Here is a 20,687-nt window from a genome sequence, read left to right as displayed (position 1 = left end):
GTTATAAACGTAAGAGTAGACAAATATAATGAGAAAGCTTCGAACTGCTAAGCTATCGGGAGTTACACGTGTTATTGTGAGTCAACCATAAAAGATAGACAAATGCTGTCGTGGGATATTTTTTACATAATTTTAAGGAGAACATTTCCGTCATACATGATTTCTGTGTAGCTTTAACCATTAAGGTTGCACACGCGACGGAAGCTTAAAAATGGAGTAACTTCTCCCGTTTTCCCAACATTTCCCTTCACTGCTCTGCTCCTATTAATTGTAGCGTGATGAAAAGTATACTATAACCAGCTCAGGAGTATGAAAAATAATTGTACCAAGTTTCGTTAAAATCCGTCGAGTAGTTTTTGTTTCTATAACGGTTATACAGACAGACAGAGACAAAAATTTTACTAATTGCATTTTGGCATCAGTATCGATCCCTAATCACCCCCAGTTATTTTGGAAATATATTTCATGTACAGAATTGACCTCTCTACAGATTTATTATAAGTATAGATGATGTGTTTGATTCCTCGGTGAAGTAGTATTGTGTGTGCTAACACCGCCCTTAGGTCCTGGGTTAAAAACTCAAGTTGGGCGAAATTGCTGTTTTAATTTGGAGTCTGATATTTCTGCCCCATAAGGCGATCGGTTCGCCCTCTATCACATCATGGAATGGAACACACATACATGGCAAATAGGGGTGCCGGGTTGCATAACTAGGTAAAAACGCGTATTTCAAGCTCTGTCAATAAGTATAATGCGCACTAGCTCAGAGTAAAAAGGGTACTAACTAAATAAATAAAATAAAACTTCGGTTTTGACAATTTTATTGGAAACAAAATAATAATTATGCTATAATATTGCACGTGACTCAAGTCTGCACACTCACGCGTTTGAGCAAAACCCACTTACACTTACATTACTCGCGTACATCGCATTTGCGACTTTATTTACTTGAAATATAGTCTACAATGCTATGACTGGCCCCGCTTACGCTAATCCCGTATTTCTGGACGGTACAATGTGAAGTTTGAAATGTTAAAGTGAGACACAGCTAAGTTAAAATACATGAGCGCGACTACACTGATATCCGGCGCCAAACAACTTGACTAAGAGGTAGGACCTCGTAGTCTTATTAATATAAGACTAATCATTTGCACTTATGCAAATTAGCTTATACTGTTACACTTCAAATTTCAGTATTTATAAGACGAACTAATTATAATCCACATTGTTCAAATAAACAGTCCAAGAACACGTTTAATCGCTACGGCAGATACAATAAATGCATAGTACAATATTCAGATAAATGGCAAAGTGGACGTAGGATATTCATCCATGTAACTGCCGTAGCGACGATTGCGTAAATTGGGCGCAGTGTGGGATTTCACATGGCGTGTAAGTTATAACTTGATGTTCGATTACAATATGTTGAAATATGACAATACAGATAGACTCAAAACAATACAGGTTCGTAAGAGAGGAAATAATTAAACAATTCCATATATAAGCGAAACAACAGTGAACATTTGTCAAAATGGTTGAACGTAATTTTATAAAGAGAAAGAAGTATCTTCTAAAAAGTAATTATTGAAGTAATAATATTGTATATTGGACATTGATCAATCGATTCCATCTTTAACTTACACGTCATGGAAATAATATTTTGCAGATAAAAGTGTTTCACATCGACCGAGCGGCCCCTATGAAACCCAGGCCTAAACAATATTTCGGGCTTACGTCGGAATTTTCTCAAACTGTTGTTTTACTTATATTATTACATGATTTGAGTTTACCTATTTATGGCTAGAAAATAAGACTTACAATAAAAATGCTCGTAAGTTAAGAAAATTATTTAGATCAGGTGTTCATTTTGGTTTAGAAAATATATTTTTCATTCATTGCTAAACAACCATTTGTAGTATTCTAACTTATAGATCATGTGTCATTAAAATAGCAACAGTAACAAATAAAAGGATACTTTTAGAGTATCAGAATATAATAAATCCACGATATCAGTTCAATGATGACTTAACAACACGACAGAAATGATCGTCAAAAACAGATCGACATGTTCATTAAAGGCATCATTTACAAAATAATACTGTATTTCTTTATACATTAAATGCTAGTGTCGAATGTTTTCGATCGATTTATTCCGGTAAAAAGTTCTTCAATATGTTATTAAATGTTGAATTAAACTATAACAAATCAAAATATATACTTCTAAGGAGTCGTGCAGACTTACAAAATATTAAAGGAGAAAAATTTGTAAAGTAATTTTGTTAGAATGAACACCTGTTCAAACTAAGTAATAGTCAATAATTTTCAAACTGAACACGCCCGTAGTGTACCGACTGTTACATAACTCCACATGCAAACCGCCAAGTCAACAACATGATTCCATTAACAAAAAATATTCAAATACAATAAAAAAGGAATAAAATACAAACTAGTAGAAAAAGATCTACAATCCATCGAGACGGCTAGCCAGTGTCACACATGGGGTAAATACACTGTTGGGGTAAATTGTATACAGGTTTCAATTGTGAATTCGTCATCTTCAGATTATATTTTTTGCATAATTTCTTTTTTTTTTAATTAGTGTAAGTTCAATTTTGGCATCCACAATAAAAATGATGTTTATAGAGAACATATGAATTTACCCCAATGTTACATGTTTTATTACCATGACACCATCCCGCCGTATAACTATCGAGCGTTTCACATTCGTAGGCAATGTACGAATATTTCTCGTACTCTGATTGCACAAAACGCGTGCACATATTCAAATATGTAATACCCGTTAGTTCACTGAATATTCCATAACAGAACAACATTATATTCTATAAAATATTGTATATTCTCAATTTAGTATGTTTTGATATACTAAATCGCAACTGATTTATGGATCAAGAAAGTTTATAAGAAACTAGCACTGATTAGTTTACATTTAATTGGAAACACGTTTACGTGTATTTTATGTAAATTACAAATGTTGAGATATGAACGTTATAAGCAGCAAGTACTTATTCTATCAATCCACAAAACGATTCTTTTGTCTATTGATATATATCAATATATATCAATAGACAAAAGAACTATAAGTATACATATGTATACTTATAGTTGTAAAATAACAAGTCATTGCCGAAATATTTCGTGGCTCGGGTCCGTACACGATGTGGGTATAACCCGTGGTTTTAATGGCTCAAAAAGGACAAGATTCATCAGACTTTTAAATTTTAATCGTGGATGGCCAATGTCCTAAGCCACTGAAGACGAAACAACTATAGTAAATATATTTTGTTGATTCAATATAAGAGATAAGACATAATTTACTTGTTTTACCAGTGTATTAAGAAAATTGCAACTAACGTAAGAAGGGGAATATACCATACTATCAAGCTTTTACTTTATTCAATCAGACAGCACGTACGGTATGTAAATTTAGCTAAACACATACTGCCCTGTGTAAGAAGTTTATACACCTAAGTGAGATTCTGATGCAGCCTTCCTCGCACAGAAAGGCCATTCAATTGTAAAAAAAGATCATGTCTCAACGACGTACTGGATTATAAGTCTTAACTAAGTTAAAAAAGATTCGTTTGATATGGCAGCACTTATGCGGCAACGCAATTATACGAACTAAACTATTATTTCGCGGTTTACTGACTATCTTTGTATTTCTAATATTTTTAAACAATATTTGTACTTACGAATTATTTTATTTATAACCTCTTAACGGCCATGATTTTCATCATGGAATTATAATCAATAAGAACTTAATAAATTTTATCAATAATAAACCAATAAGATAAGCATTTTAATAATACGCGCACATAAACGCTGCCATAGTATTGATTACCTTTTGAAAACACCAACACCTGTTTGGTCTATTCGGCAATTATGAGGCGCAGCCAATGGAAACGACGGTATTAACGTAAGAATTGTTCTCTTTTTACTCAGATGATTAAACATTTAATTTATTTGTATGAATTTTAAGATCATAATGCCATATCTTTCAAACTTTAATATAGAAAGATAAAGTTAATATATATACGCTTAAAAAACATTACCCCATATTTGCGAGTATCAAATGCTCTCGCTCTTTGATAATCGAGTTAAGACTATATAATTTCAATAGTAGAAATCATTTTTGCGTGTATATTAATTATGGTAGCGCCTCAGCATTGTCTTGTTCAACCGTGTCGTTCCAACACTTGCCGTATATAACAAATAGAAACAAAACATTCGCTCTCGCTCACACACATCGCCCATCCCGCTCGCACGCACGCACGTGTCACGCACAACCACATGTTTTTAATATATTTCTTTTTTATTATTAATAACTGGTTGACAAAGACTTGTGATGTACTCGTACACTGGAAAGTTCATAGAAAGTTTACGAATATACTGCCTTGATGACATTTACGATATTTTTGGAAGAAAACAATAGGTACACAGCCCCTATGAATGAAAATATATACAATAATTTGTAACTAACAAAATGCATTTAAATGTTCTAAATCAAAATCTAAAGAAAACTTACAACTGAAAATGTATGTCATAAAAATAAACAACAAATTTTAAATCCAAACTATACCAAAGATATACTGAACTTTTTCATATTTAATCCATGTTTAAGTTATATTATAATCAATATTTTTTTAACACATTTTGAATAATCCCATAAATTGTGATACACAAGCATTAATGAATATTGATTATGGAAAAACTTAAATTCCTCATATTTAATATGGAAAATCATCAAAATATACAGAAATAATGATCCTAAGAGCAGATCACAAGTCGTCGCCACATTCTATACTAGAGTTTACACGTGGCTTCGGCCACAAACCACCGACTATAATACTATAGCATTGAGATACACGCCGAGGGGCGTAGCTCGCGTGCGCTCTGCCGTACACCATGCAACAGTACCAAGCTTAATTTTTTAAAATTTATCTTGCATACCACACCACTGGGGTCCCTGACATTATAATGCTGTATTTCTTATACAAATACATTGTTTTAATAGCCATATATATTTATGGAATACCCCATAATTGGGTAAAAGAACATTTTATATTGCAGCGACTCATATTATATTTTCTTCAACTATTCGTTTTGTTATTCGACGTAAAAAATAATATTAACTTTGCCAGCATTCATAAAAGTAACGCCCACGCGTACTCATAACATAGTATGTTTTCTTTGATAAGGTTCTAAACCTCTTTAAACAGTGTATTATTACTTGAAGTAATAAATTTAACTTGCATTAAACCTTTATTTAAAATAATAATATAGAGAGCTTCACTAGTGGTTGCATAATATGCCATAACTAATGATGTAATAAGTTCATAAAATAGTCGACAGATCTTTGGCTGATATACAATAGAAATGCGCAAAACTGCTGAATTGCATACACCTAGAAACAATTAGTCAAACTTTTATATATATTTGGAATTCTTATAAATGGTACTAATATCAAATGTGATGCTTTGCGACAAAAAAAATCTCTTGAAAATATAATTGCATCTTTTCATGTGTTTTTATATCACGCAAATATTTTCATTTTACAATATTTAAATACAGTCTTTACAAATAAGAGATCACATTTTAAAAATCATAGACTGCCAATACAAGTTTTGCTTTAATAAAATAACTTGTAACTTTTAGAAATAATATAGTATAAACAATACGGCGGACAACAGAGCGCACGCCTTCAACATCACAGTTAATTACATGTATCGGGCTAAGATGATATAACACCGACAACCCGACTCACACATAGACGCGTTCCATTTATCATTGTTTGACATTCATCGACGGTATTTACATTAAAATTTCATTATCACTTTACATTTGTGCCGAATGTCTGTGTCGCTTTACAAAGAAACAAGCTCCGAAAGTTATATTATTTGAATTTTATTTGATTATTGATATACTACTGTAACTACTAATAGATTCAGTAATGTAAGTTTATGAAGCAAAAACTAAATTATTGACTTATTTTGTATCACAATAACATGTATATAGTATGTGGTTTTCATATTATTATTATGCTGTAATTCTAAATAATCCTATTTACTCTATGAAATAATATTTGCCCTGCCTTTATTGATGACGGAAAATGTCAATATTACACATTATTGTTGGATGATACCGTGTAGTTGCAAACATAAAATGTTTCAACGAGTATTTGGTTGAAATAAGTATAACGCTGATGGAACCGTTTTTAGTTGTAAAGACACAGATAAACAATGTTACCGCGCTATGTAGTCGTCGTCGGCTTCGCCTGGCAGTGGGTCATTCGGCCCTCTTAACGCCACCTGCAAGAAAAACCACATTGATAATTATTAAAACATCAGTTGGACGCAGTAAATAAATCATAATTAAAAGGGGAAAAATTGGTTTGTTGCCTACTGTTGAATCAAAAAAAATTTTTACATAAAAAAGAAGAATTATTACAAAATATGATACAGCATGTATTTTTAGTCGAGGGACTTATTTAAACATACGACAGTTCATGCTTGCATGTAACTAATAAATACATACGCAAAAAAATAATGATAAATGACAGAGTTTATGTAAAAAATCGTTAAGACTTCCTGTTATTTCTCGTGGTTGTTCCGGGTAATTTGGTAGGTAAATGTAATAATTTTTCCATTTAAATTCAATACGTACAGCACTTGGTGGGGCTGTATGGCAGCAAGGTGCGCGGGTGAAGGGGGTACGCCGGGTGGCGCGGGAGGTAGCAGCGTCTGTGCCAGCCCCTCGAATCTGCCGCCAGCTTCGAAACCATTCTACAAAACAACCAGGGTATAAAAATATCATAAAATGTAAACAAACATAAAACCTGAAAAAAACTAGTCATCATCTCAGCCACAAGAAGTCCACTGCTGAACATAGGCCTCCCTCAAGGATCTCCACGTCGACCTGTTGGAAGTGGCCTGCATCCAGCGACTTCCTGCGACCTTAGCCAGTCGTCCGTCCACCTTGTAGGCGGGCGTCGGACATTTCGATTGCCTGTACGTGGCCTCCACTCTAGAACCTTTCGACCCCAACGGCCATCTGTTCTTCGAGAAGAAACTAGTACTTAGCTTAAATATTTCAGCTCGGTGACGATGTGACAAAAATCGCATTTATTTTAGATGCGCGGTGGTGTTGCTAATGAACGCATTAGAAACTCAAGCGAAATAATGTTAATAGATTTTTTCGGCTCGGCGCACTTTAACGACATTGAGAATTATAAGGAATTCAATGCAAATTTATGCGTACAGGAATCATGATGGTAGGCCGCAGTGGCTGTATCGAAGGCTGCACAGCCGGATAGTACGGATAGTATTGCACTGGATAGCCAATGTAGCCCGGGTAACCGGCGGCAGCTGCATACATCGCCGCAGCCGGGCTGTACATCTGTCAAACATGTACCAATAATTACATACAATACATAAAATAGTGTCATGTAGTCAAATAAATATGTGCCAGGTATAGATAGGGTTAGGCCATTTATTAAATATTACTGATTAACTCAACAACACTTCCCAAGATGAACAACATAGCAAAGTATTTTGAAGAAATATAACGGGCTCGAAGATGGTACAAGACTCACCGGTAATTGCTGGCTAAGCGCCGGTATCGCCTGGTGATGTTGGAGCTGCTCGTATGGAGGCGGTGCGTACACCCCACCGGCGCCTGCCCCAGCACCTCCGAACGTCACGCCATACGGCGAACCTCCAGCTACTGTAGTGTCATACAAAAATATAAAAACATCCAATCGTATGTAAAAAGTGTTATAAGTATATCCGGCTTCAGTTAAGACATTCTTTTTAAGAATCAATAACTAGAAAGTTGTGTCTTGAGTGGCAAAATCTGAAGCAATGCTGTATTGTGTATGCGGAAATACAATGTGATATAAATAGAATGTGTTTAAATATAAATTACTATGTTACAAATACTAGTCACTACTATACTTCCTGTCCTTAAGAGCGTTTACGCATCCGCGCGCCGTATGTCTCAAAAACAGCACTTTTCGAAGGAGATAATATCCATCAAAACATTATTTTAAAAACATATGAATTAGTAATTATTATAGAAAATTTTGTTGTCTAAAAAGTTAGTAGAGAAAATTTTTAGATTTATTGAGTATTTGTAAATTGTTTAATGATTACTGAACAGAGGTTTTCAAATTTGCGCTTCGAACGTCTATTTCGAAGCTCAAAATATCTTAAACCACTAAGGAACATAACAATATATTATTTTTATCTAACTAAAAAGATCCTGAAGAAAAAAGTTAGTAGAGAAAAAATATCTTTTTATGTTTAATTCATGAGAAATAATAATTCAAAGAATTCGAAAATTTCAGAAATGTTGGTCATTTAAATGATTTTTTATCACTATATCTTACTTAATTGAATATAATATTGGATTACTATAATAGAAGAACATCTCCTTAAAACATACAATTTAAAAATTCTACAAAATTAGTTCTGTTATTTTTCTATAAATATTTTAAATACCACTATAAAACGCAACGCGCAAATCGTTTCAAATTAGTCCGCCTTGAGGCTTTCTAGAGAGAGGACGTATCGCTCGTCGCTCCGGCGAGACTCCAGTTGGACTTTGCTGTGCGTAGAAAAATAGTCACGTGTATACAGTGATTGCCACATCTTAGTACTTTAGTAAGTAAAATATTTTTTCTTTAATGATTGACAATAATTTTAGTAGTTACTATAAATTATTATTATATTATTATGTTTCAGACACAATGGGAAGTAAAGCTATTTCTAGGCAAGAAAAGGAAACGTAACAACGCTGAAACTTCGGCTAAAGCAAAAGCTAAAAGATTGATGTACTAATGTTATAACATGCGTCTGTAGTATGGTTGTTGCTTTTTACTCATTAAACACTTGAGCATAGTTACTCGAAGGAAAAAAATTGAACCTTAAGCTAAAAACAATTAGCCCATTGAAATGTTACATGAGCTTTGTATTTTTTAGAGGACCCAATTTTATTTTTAGAACATGTGTCGGGGGTCAATAGAAGCTTAATCTCAAGTTTGTGAGGTCGCCCCCCTTGTCCCCTGGCCGCCATTATGGAAAAAGGGGTGAAAACACTTTTTTCGCGATATCTCAGAAACTATGCGTCTTACATAAATTTTGTAAAGTCATAATTTGTAGCAAATTGTTTTGCCTACAAATATGTTTATATAACTTTTTGCCCTAAATTAAAAATTAAAGAAGTTATAAGCAAAAATGTGAGAAAATGTTTATAAAAGTTTTCTTTTTTGCTCTATAACTTTTTATTTTACAAAAAATTACCTCAAACTAACTTGTAAATGATCTTTTGAGGAAAATTGTTCCCTATATTTTTTTTTTTTATTTCATTCATTTAAAACGCTGTTACAGCGCTCCAAAGTTTACCGGGTTCGTCAATGCTCATGAGAATCCGGTCGAAACAAAATGTTTAACTTATTTTATTGTAAATATATTATTACAATTTTTTTGTTAAATTCGTACAACTTTACTTATTTATACCTAACTCTTTTCTTTGCCATAGAACTTACCAAATTTAACTTATCGAATGTTATGCAGGTAGAAAAGGTATGAGTTACCATTTGGGGATAAAGGAGAAAAAAACATATTTGCAGGCAAAACAATTTGCTACAAATTATGGCTTTACAAAAATTTTGTAAGACGTATAGTTTCCGAGATATCGCGAAAAAAGTGTTTTCACCCCTTTTTCCAAGATGGCGGCCGGAGGACAAGGGTGGCGACCCCACAAACTTGAGGTTAAGCTTCTATTGACCCCCCACACATGGCCCAAAAATAAAATTGTGTCCTCCAAGAAATGCAATATTCGGTCCTTAAATTGTAACATTTCAATGGACTAAACGCACATTTCAAAACTCGTTTTACGCCCGCGGGGTGCGCGGTTGTATGCGGTACCCGCTGTATTGGCGGCCAACTATTAGAATCGTGCGGGCCACGGTAGCACCAGCGCGCTCTGTGGTTAGTAGGTGGGCGACTGCAGTAGTCGGTAGGGGAGGGTGGTTACAGAAATCTGACGCCATTTTCCTCCATCGTGATCGTTTCTGATATGATATATAGCAATACCTATTAAAAAAAAACTATCCAAAAAATATAACCAACTTCCGAAAAAAGAAGTCTTTTATTTCTCACTTTTTAGTTATACACCTAAAAATGACATCTCATTACATACACCTTCTGACTCAAAATATAAATTCCAATATGTAATTTCTAATGACTTAATTTAAACTTTCAATACGCTAAATATTAAAAACTGCAGATCTATGGAGTAATTATGTGGTCCATTATAAACATCGTAGCACAGTAATTTTCCTGATTTATTGTCTGATTACGGAGTTCTGGTGCCTATCTTTCGGCTTCATGATGAGCTCCACTTTACTAAAGGGTACTTTCTAAATGCAAATGCATTTGCATTTAAAAGTGAAAAACAATTTGTAAAATTGCCGTTAAAATTTGTTAAAAATGTTTATTTTTTTATAATTACAAAATGATACATATAAACTATTTCATGATGAATTCTTATATATTTAATAATAGAATTCTTCATTTATCATAAATTCATAAATCATAAGTTACATTCCAATTAGATAATTAAAGCGAAAAGATCAAAATTGGTTGGTCTGACTATAAAGATAGCCGACGCGCTAACTCTACGCACACAGCTACGCAACGGCTCTGTGTGAGTGAATGTTGCGAAGAATTACCTATAGTTGACTTCACGCGCGGCACGTAAACGCTCTTAAGTTAATTCTAACTGTACTAAAATCTATACTATTATATAAAGCTGAAGAGTTTGTTTGTTTGTTTGTTTGTTTGTTTGTTTGTTTGTTTGTTTGTTTGTTTGTTTGAACGCGCTAATCTCAGGAACTACCGGTCCAAACCGAAAAATTCTTTTACGTTGGATAGCCCTTTGTTCGTGGAGTGCTATAGGCTATATATCATCACGCTATACCCAATAGGAGCGGGGCAGTAATGGCTAATCTTAGGAACTACCGGTCCAAACTGAAAAATTCTTTTTGCGTTGGATAGCCCTTTGTTCGTGGAGTGCTATAGGCTATATATCATCACGCTATACCCAATAGGAGCGGGGCAGTAATGGCTTATCTCAGGAACTACCGGTCCAAACTGAAAAATTCTTTTTGCGTTGGATAGCCCTTTGTTCGTGGAGTGCTATAGGCTATATATCATCACGCTATACCCAATAGGAGCGGAGCAGTAATGGCTAATCTCAGGAACTACTGGTCCAAACTGAAAAATTCTTTTGCGTTGGGTAGCTCTTTGTTCGTGAAATGCTATAGAGTATATATCATCACGCTATACCCAATAGGAGCGGAGCAGTAATGGCTAATCTCAGGAACTACCGGTCCAAACTGAAAAATTATTTTTGCGTTGGATAGCCCTTTGTTCGTGGAGTGCTATAGGCTATATATCATCACGCTATACCCAATAGGAGCGGAGCAGTAATGGCTAATCTCAGGAACTACCGGTCCAAACTGAAAAATTATTTTTGCGTTGGATAGCCCTTTGTTCGTGGAGTGCTATAGGCTATATATCATCACGCTATGACCAATAGGAGCGGAGCAATAAAGAAACATGTTGCAAATACGGGGAAAATTATTAGTTTTGAGAGCTTGCGTTGCCTGCGCTGCGTAAACGGTTAAAGTTATGCAACAATGATGTATGACGGGATCGTTCCTCTTAAAAAGTTCTAAAAAATATATTATAAAACAACGTCCCCGCTGCATCTGTCTGCCTGAACGTGTTAAACTCAAAAACTACCCAACATATTAAGATGAAATTTGGTATGGAGACAGTTTGAGACCCTGGGAAGAACATAGGCTCCCGGGAAACTATTACTTTTATAACGGAAAACTTTAGCCTGAAAAACTTTATAACGCGGGCGGAGCCGCGGGCAAAAGCTAGTACTATTATATAAAGCTGAAGAGTTTGTTTGTTTGTTTGTTTGTTTGTTTGTTTGTTTGAACGCGCTAATCTCAGGAACTACTGGTCCAAACTGAAAAATTCTTTTTGCGTTGGATAGCCCTATGTTCGTGGAGTGCTATAGGCTATATATCATCACGCTATACCCAATAGGAGCGGAGCAGTAATGCCTAATCTCAGGAACTATCGGTCCGAACTGAAAAAATATTTTTGCGTTGAATAGCCCTTTGTTTGTGGAGTGCTATAGGCTATATATCATCACGCTATACCCAATAGGAGCGGAGCAGTAATGGCTAATCTCAGGAACTACCGGTCCAAACTGAAAAATTCTTTTTGCGTTGGATAGCCCTATGTTCGTGAAGTACTATAGGCTATATATCATCACGCTATACCCAATAGGAGCGGAGCAGTAATGCCTAATCTCAGGAACTGTCGGTTCGAACTGAAAAATTCTTTTTGCGTTGGATAACCATTTGTTTGTGGAGTGCTATAGGCTATATATCATCACGCTATACCCAATAGGAGCGGAGCAGTAATGGCTAATCTCAGGAACTACCGGTCCAAACTGAAAAATTATTTTTGCATTGGATAGCCTTTTGTTCGTGGAGTGCTATAGGCTATATATCATCACGCTATACCCAATAGAAGCAGAGCAGTAATGGCTAATCTCAGGAACTACCGGTTCGAACTAAAAAAATCATTTTGTATTGGATAGCCCTTTGTTCGTGAAGTGCTATAGGCTATATATCATCACGCTATGACCAATAGGAGCAGAGCAGTAACGGCTAATTTCAGAAACTAGGAGTTTGAACTGAATAATTCTTTTTGTGTTGGATAGCCCTTTGTTCCTGGAATGCTATAGGCTATATATATCAACACGCTATGCCCAACAGGAGCGGAGCAGTAATCGCTAATCTCAGGAACTACCGGTTCGAACTGAAAAAATATTTTTGTGTTAGGTAGCCTTTGTTCCTGGAGTGCTATAGGTTATATATCGTCACGCTATGACCAATAGGAGCGGAGCAGTAATGAAACATGATGCAAAAACGGGGACAATTTATTAGTTTTGAGAGCTTCTATTGCATGCGCTGCGTAAACGGTTAAAGTTATGCAACAATAATGTATGACGGGATTGTTCCTCTTAAAAAGTTCTACAAAAATATATCATAAAACAAAAGTCCCCCGCTGCATCGGTCTGCCCGAACGTGTTAAACTCAAAACTACCCAACGTATTAGGATAAAATTTGGTATGGAGACAGTTTGAGACCCTGGGAAGAACATAGGCTCCCGGGAAAATATATAGCGTGACTTTTATAACGGAAAACTTTAGCCCGAAAAACTTTATAACGCGGGCGGAGCCGCGGGCAAAAGCTAGTACTAAATAAAATTACTTAATTTATACGTACTTATGTTGGTGCGTCGATGTCTACTGATGTGATAACCCCAATTTGACAATGTAAACCTAGCTTAATTACCTCCATATTGTGGCGCAGCCTGGTGTGGCGGTGCCGGCAGGAACGGGCCCTGTGGCGGTTGTGGTTGCGGGTACGCGCCCAGCGGTGGCGTCACTGCAACAACTCGCGTGCTCAAGTCTTCCCACAAGGTATCGCGCCTGCTCACGTCCCACGAACCTCCGACAGCGCAAGTGGCAAGCTAACTTGTGATATTACAGTTCCGCTCTTTAGCAGCATTAAGCTCTTTTTTACACAGACTATTTCATTTTAAATAATTAAAAACCGTCTTTCACCGTATTACGGCGCGATCAGTAGCAAGAGAACGTGGAAAATGGGGTATTTGCATTTAATGTACTGCTAAAAAACTAAATTGTCTTTCTAAGATGCATTTACTGTCGGAGCTTCGTGATATCCATAAATCTCTGCTTTTTACGTAATCAATTAACCATCGTACTATGTAATATCTTTTAGGTAGTTTTAAAAGCAGTGATATATGTCAAGGTGACGTGGGTGCTAGTGTGCTCTGCCCACGCGGGGCGACACTCGCGCTTATGCGCGCCTCAACCCAAGCCCGAGCATTCACGCTTGACGCAGTGGCGCCACACGCAAGCTAGTTGTAATTCCAAATGTCAATCAATAGATGGCTCCAGTTTATACACACACATACACATACCATATTTTATTTATACAGAATAATACAACATAAATGATATAAAATGTATGCGATAGTAAAACTGATACTGGCGACATCTATCAAATCTATAGCAACGATTAGTAGCAAAAATTTAAAATAATAAACACGGATACGTTTTCTATCCTCACATTTGCACAATCAAGCATGTAAATATGAGGTAGTATCCGTTGAAACGACAACATAGATTGCAGTGTGGCTAAGCGCAGACGAAATTTTGGAAAAATATATTTTAAAAATATCAAAGTATGAAAACCAATGTATGATTCGTCAGCGCGATTTTCACGTCACGTCATTGTTAACGACAAGCGATGCCCATACAACGCGGTATACCACTCGCTGGGAAAACATTATTTCTATTTTACATAAAAGCAATAAAAATGTGATATATTTTGTACTTCGATTTATATTTATATTGTACCCATAAGATCATGATATAAAGACACGGCTGTTTCGTTGCTAAAGAAATAAAATTTACCCAGCATAGAGTTATTCTAAACAAAGTGGTATTTAAGTACGAAAAAAATAGCGTTTGTTTGGAAAAACTCATATTAGTGTGGTGAACAAACTTTCAGACGAGAAAAAAAGTAAGAATAAAATATTTTTCCTTTTTTTCTATGTCCACGTAATTAATAACAATAATTTGGTAGGTCAAGTTAAAATTTCCAACACAGTGAGTGCTGAAAACCTACCAAAAGTTATTTACAATGCATTCCATATTATGATCACATTATTTCAAGAGATTTTGTGAAAAAAGTGTAGGTTTTTTTCATAAAATCAGCAAGTCAAGCTCAGTGCAGTGTGTAATGTGACCATTATTTCCTTTGAAATCCTTAAATAAAACAATCATCACACGATAAAAAAGTTTTTCAAATACATAATATATTATGTTTTTATTTATAAATATACGTTTTTGACCTGGATGATGGACACTTAAGAATCCATGTTTTTTTTTTTTATTAATTTTACCGATAGCTTGTTTATGTTGCATTAGATCCATCCATCTCCAATTCAAAAAAACGTATATGCCCGCCAAAAAACTGACGGCGACAAAAACGTGTATACATATTGTGAACATTCCTCCAATGATATATTTCTGTTCTATTCAAAATGTTCTAACTAGGACGAGTGCGCCAAGATTTTTTGTTGCGGCAAAAACCTTCCTATTGACTTTTTTCATATAAATTTTGCCGTTCAAACTAAAAGCGTTTAGAATAGCGAGTGAAGCAAAAAATCAAAACTATGATGAGTGCGTCGAAGGACATAGAAGCATGCAAACGTGGACTCGGAACTAAACAAAACAATCACACGACATGCCGCAACCAAGTAAAAACAACATAAAAATAGTAAGAACAAGTAATCCATGCTTCAAACAAAAAACAAAAAGCTGCTCATAAACAGCAAAATCTCAATGAAATGCTCTTTTTATACCACAAAAAATCCTGGTAGATTAACCATCGCCACACATTTAATTACTAAATTATTTCCACAACTACCAACTGGATGCCACATGGCACACTTTATGAACACAAAATACTGTAGGTATTATAAAGCTCAATTTTTGTCCTTATATCGCACTAAGCGTAGGGTAGCGTACTATTGTAGTATTAAATAAAACAATAGTCCGATTTAGAGACGCGTAATACGTTTAAATTGTCTAAAAATCGGGATCCCTGGAAAAGATTCGGTATAATAAAGTTGAAAAACGATGATAAATATGGATCCTAGGTTGGTGTTCTCGATATAGGGGTAAGTGTATTAATGAATATAATATAAGAAACAATGTTAGGTTCTTCACATCTGCCATACTTCCCTGTCCTTCAATTAAGCTTACTTTTGCATGCATTTGTCTATGCTATTGTACTTTACCATAGACAAGATTGGCGAATAAAAATTACTTAGTTTTTTATAGGATTAATTGGTGATTCAATATATTTTAGCTAAATATGTTGTAAATATTATGTTTTTTAAGAAAAAATTGTAATATTGTGTATTTTTTCAGGAAACTAGTTCGAAGAAATCTTTGAAACAGAAAAAAATACATATATAATCTGTATCCGCCTCCTTACTATAATCACACACGCACTAACAATGTGTCATTCCTGTTAAATATATTTTTACGGCCCCAGCCTCTCCTTTGTTTCCTTAAGAAATATTTGTGTGCTTAAAACTCAAAGGAAAGATGCTGAAGGTCGTCTTTTGACCCGTGCCACGTAAAAGCATTACACGAGTCAAAATGTTAAACATATCAGTGAAATATAGACATACATCTAGAAAATTGGCATTAATACGTAAAAACTTGTTTGTTTATTTTTATAATTAATTTTTAGCCTATTAGTGCCAAATTTACCTTCACCTTACATTTATAATGTCCGCAAAATTATATCTCGTGGACATTTAAAAACACGAACCAGATGTCTTTTTACAAAATAAGGAATCATATTTTTTTTAGTTTTATCGACAATATCTGTCTTTAAAATGTTGAGCACTCTTGATATTCTTACGTCTGATTCGTTTATGCATATTGTTAACACACTTTCATAATCAATTGGAAGATGCAACTTTACTATTTTTGCATATACAAAAGTAACACCTTCACAGTCAACACATAATGTGTGGGGGCAACCTGAATGTTTAATTAATCTTAAACATCCAGTTTGAAAAATAAGTGGCATGATTCGCTATATAAATAGCTTTCAACATTAATTAATTTTATTATTTTACTATTGTTAACCAAAAATTAATTTTCTCTTTAGAAGTTGATGAAACTGGACTATTAATAATACAGATACAGTATTTTTTCATAAAAAAGGATAATCTTTACAAAATGTGTAATACTTAGTATTGCATTTTTTTTTAATCTGTGTAGGTGCTCTACAATGCACTTATAGACAATTGTATTGTTCTTATATCTTCACTATGAAAAAGGAATTAAGAATGTGCACCAACTATATCTCTACCCAGATCTTAGTTGTTGATCATGCCAGTTACTTTGTGTTAATTATTCTAAATAGTTAGCTTAAACTATGTACGAAAAAAAAAACAAACAAGAGCTAACCCCATTGAAAAAATAATAGGGTAGCCCAGACAATGAGGCAAGGTGGCAATGAATTTTTTATGGAACAGGAAAAATTATGATTTTGCCTCATTGTATGAGAATGTGCAAGAAATAACTAGCAAAAAAGTAATAATTACTGATTCGTGACGAAAATTTGTTTTTGGTTAATTTTTTTACACACCAGTAATCATTACTAAAAACAAAAAGTGTTAAAAATGAAAAAGAATAAAAAATAAGCTGTGGAACTAAATATTTATAGTTAAATCAAAGTAAAATAGTAGCGTAAAACATCAACTTAATTTAGTTATGAGTTCTGCTTTTTTTACTTCATTTGGTAGCTAAAAGGCACAACTCGATCACTTAGAACAACTTATTTTTTTAAAAGTGGTTAACTAAATATGTGGCAAGTGTGTATGCTTGTATTATAATTTCTCACCCCACAAAGACTTATTGTACTCTATACAAAGTGGTCAAGCCAAAATGATCTACTGTACAGGCAACAGATTAGCTTCCATCTCATTACAGTCCTTGTGGGATGGAAACACCCAAACAAATATTTTTAAAATATATATCTCTAATTGTAAAACCCACATACTTGCCACATTTGTACAGAAAAACATTATGATGACTTGATTGCTTTTACAAAATATTAATGTCAGTTTTTCTTATAAGCTGTTATGACTTTAATATCTCTTTACTCAATTTTTATTAAATTATGACAAGCATATGCCTTTTATTCACATTGCTGCATATGCATAACAAATTCCTTTTGATTTAAAATAAAAATTGTAAATAAAAACTATATAGTTATTGTTTTGATATTTTGTTTAGATCAGCAATAAAATCATCACTTTTTGTTACAATCAAATAACACATACGATCGTCCACACGCCGTTACGCACATATCATATATATATTTGTATCTTCTATTTGTTCCAAAAAAAGAAAAATAAAGAAAAAATTCTATGTGATTCATTACATGATTAGTCGACGGCCGCGCGAGGACAGCGGCGGCGGGGCGCGGCACCTGTCGAGGGGGCGGCGGCGGGGAGCGGGGCAGGGCGTGGGTAACTTTGTATTATCATCCTGTCTCACTGAGCTGCGGTGGGCAAACTGTCCAGAAAGCCACCACTAATGGGCAGTCACCAATGTGCAACACCTATTGGTCTTTAGGGATACTTGGATAATGCAATGTTTTGGACGAGATTGAACCATTTGCTATACCTTGATAATTGCATTCTAATATCAATGTAAAGTACAAAGAAAAATAATATAAAGGATAATATATGTAATCTTTACACAGCCAACATTTCAAATGCATAATAGTTAATACAACTTGCATTTATTATTCATAAATATTTGTCCTGAATACATAATTTTTTTGGCATAATACGTAATTATTTTATTTTAATATGTGAATTTTAAAAAAATGTTTAAACATTGCCCAGTAGTGACAAGACAGTTTTGTCCTCAATTCGCAGCTGGTCTCAAACTTGCCTTAAATGACAATAACAAACTTTAGTCATTGTCTGTTTTCAGTTTTTTGCTTAAATTAATGGCTTGCTCTTACTTAGCCACGGAAGGTTTGGAAAATGTAAAAATTTGGTCAAAAGAATAATTATAATTTTAATCAATTAGAGAATTGCATTATATATTGAGTCATTTAATAATAGTAAACTTTTGTATGTCTATGAAAAATAACATTATATCTTCAATGTTAATGTAAGCCAAAATATACTATTTTTTGCAGCAGTATTTGTGTACAAAAATAATAAGTTTGTTGGTAATCTTTTGGCTTACACAAAACAGTGTAAAAAATTATTTATTTATTTGGCCAAATTTAAAAATCCAAACTGATTTCATAAATAATATATCCTAAACTAGAAAGCTTGGATGTATACTATTCGACATTTGTAACGCACCAAGGCCGAATATTAATTGTTATGTTATGCTAAATTAGACACTGACTCTTATATACAAACATCCATTAGTCATTGACACATCACTTATGAATTAAGCGGGGACTAGTGTGTCTTCAAGAAACAAGGAAATGTGTACTTCTGGGCCCAATAGATTGGTATTTTTAAAAAAAAACATTATATTGAAAACCTATGATTTAGGAGTATATCCAAATGGCTGGCATATTTACTCCTCATTGAACAAAGAAATAAGAAGTATGTTCTTTGTTAAAAAAAATCTCCATCATATCATTATTATGAAACAGCAAAATGGACTTTTGCAAAATCTTCATTGCCAATTTTTTTATAGCATTATTAATGTTTATGGTGTAAAATATGTTTTGAATATGTATCTTATTTATTATTTAATAAAAGGTGTGTTTACTATCTTTCGTCTTTAAATTTTGATATTTTGTGGGTAAACTCCACAGAAGTAGTATTTGCATTAGGTAAGCATTGACATACCACCTATGCATCTTGGCTGACTGTACTCATTTTCCATCAATTACATATGTAGATACAAGATATTCTGTACGATAAAAGGAGCATAATAACTCGTCAAAAATACGGATAAAAAAAATCAAAAGTAAATCAAATTTTTGTTTGTAGAATCAAGTCAATATCCATGTAATGTAGGCAAGATCAGGAATTGAAAGTCTGTGATTTTGTTATTTATTAAGGAATTTAAGTAGAGCCAATGACCTAGGATGCGTTGAATCAGCTCTAATGATGAATAAAACTAAATTTAGCACATTCCGTGAGTCCGCTTACGACCAAGGATAGCGACCATCTTGGATTTGTTCGATCGATCCAAGGCGCCATATTTGTGTAAAAACACAAAAAATACTTATACTTAGCCAAATTTGAGCTAGTACATCATTTTGATTAGTTTTAAGGCAATAATACTTGTTTGTAACGTATATCCAAAATTTTTAAGCCTAGAAATGACGTTACACATGTCAAACATGTATCGTAAGAAAGACAAAGAAAATAATGAAATAAATGCATAAATACCTTTTTTGTCTGCCATTTATATGAATATAGTTTAGGAGATTGAAAAACTATGACTTATAGTATGCGTTGCGAGAAAAAATTGGAAATACGCGAGAAATTTTATGAACGTAGTCGCAGCAGGCACTTCGCAACGATTTTCTCGACAACTAATGTTGCAAACAGTAATGAACAAAATCTCCCATTTTCAATTTCGATGTTGCAACTCTTTAAATTTACCTATTCGTTATAATCGACTTAGATCGATTGCAAAGCAAGGTTTGAGTTTGGATTTTCAAAATCCTTGCAGAAGTTATCTTCCGAAAACATTTATTACCGAGTATACATTCACGGCAAGCTAACTTCCACTAATATTGAACCTTGCAAGCTTTGCTTGCAAGACTAGTGACAAGATGCCTTTGCATGAAATTGTTAAAATAAGGCCGTTAGTCTAAACGCATTTAACCCGGCGTCATTGTTGCCGGGTATCTAATACCCGACGCATTTTAAAACTGTCATAATTTTAAAACAAAATGCGCGTGTCTT

The 20,687-nt window shown here is 34.2% G+C and overlaps 1 protein-coding gene across 1 annotated transcript; it reads right to left on the bottom strand.

Moving 5' to 3' along the window:
* Window positions 1–804: 804 nt before the first annotated feature.
* Window positions 805–20,326, bottom strand: LOC115439793 (DAZ-associated protein 2). The gene is made up of 6 exons (XM_030163787.2): window positions 20,166–20,326; window positions 13,466–13,558; window positions 7,613–7,743; window positions 7,279–7,416; window positions 6,685–6,803; window positions 805–6,329 (listed from the first exon to the last, which is right to left on the bottom strand). Exons 1-6 carry the CDS (start codon window positions 20,179–20,181, stop codon window positions 6,320–6,322), a joined length of 507 nt encoding a protein of 168 aa, XP_030019647.1. The 5' UTR covers window positions 20,182–20,326; the 3' UTR covers window positions 805–6,319.
* Between the last annotated feature and the right edge of the window lie 361 nt (window positions 20,327–20,687).

The sequence above is a fragment of the Manduca sexta genome, unplaced genomic scaffold (assembly GCF_014839805.1).
Source record: "Manduca sexta isolate Smith_Timp_Sample1 unplaced genomic scaffold, JHU_Msex_v1.0 HiC_scaffold_1753, whole genome shotgun sequence".
NCBI lineage: Eukaryota > Metazoa > Arthropoda > Insecta > Lepidoptera > Sphingidae > Manduca > Manduca sexta.
The sequence above is the reverse complement of the archived record's forward strand: the minus strand, read 5'-3'. Positions and strand labels throughout refer to the sequence as shown.

Bases quoted from the DNA above. Each gene is read 5' to 3' on its own strand.
- LOC115439793 (XM_030163787.2), bottom strand. The intron at 7,744-13,465 runs GTAATTAAGCTA...ATGACACTACAG, and splicing joins GGCTGCGCCACAATATGGAG to TAGCTGGAGGTTCGCCGTAT. The intron at 7,417-7,612 runs GTGAGTCTTGTA...CATGTTTGACAG, and splicing joins CGCTTAGCCAGCAATTACCG to ATGTACAGCCCGGCTGCGGC.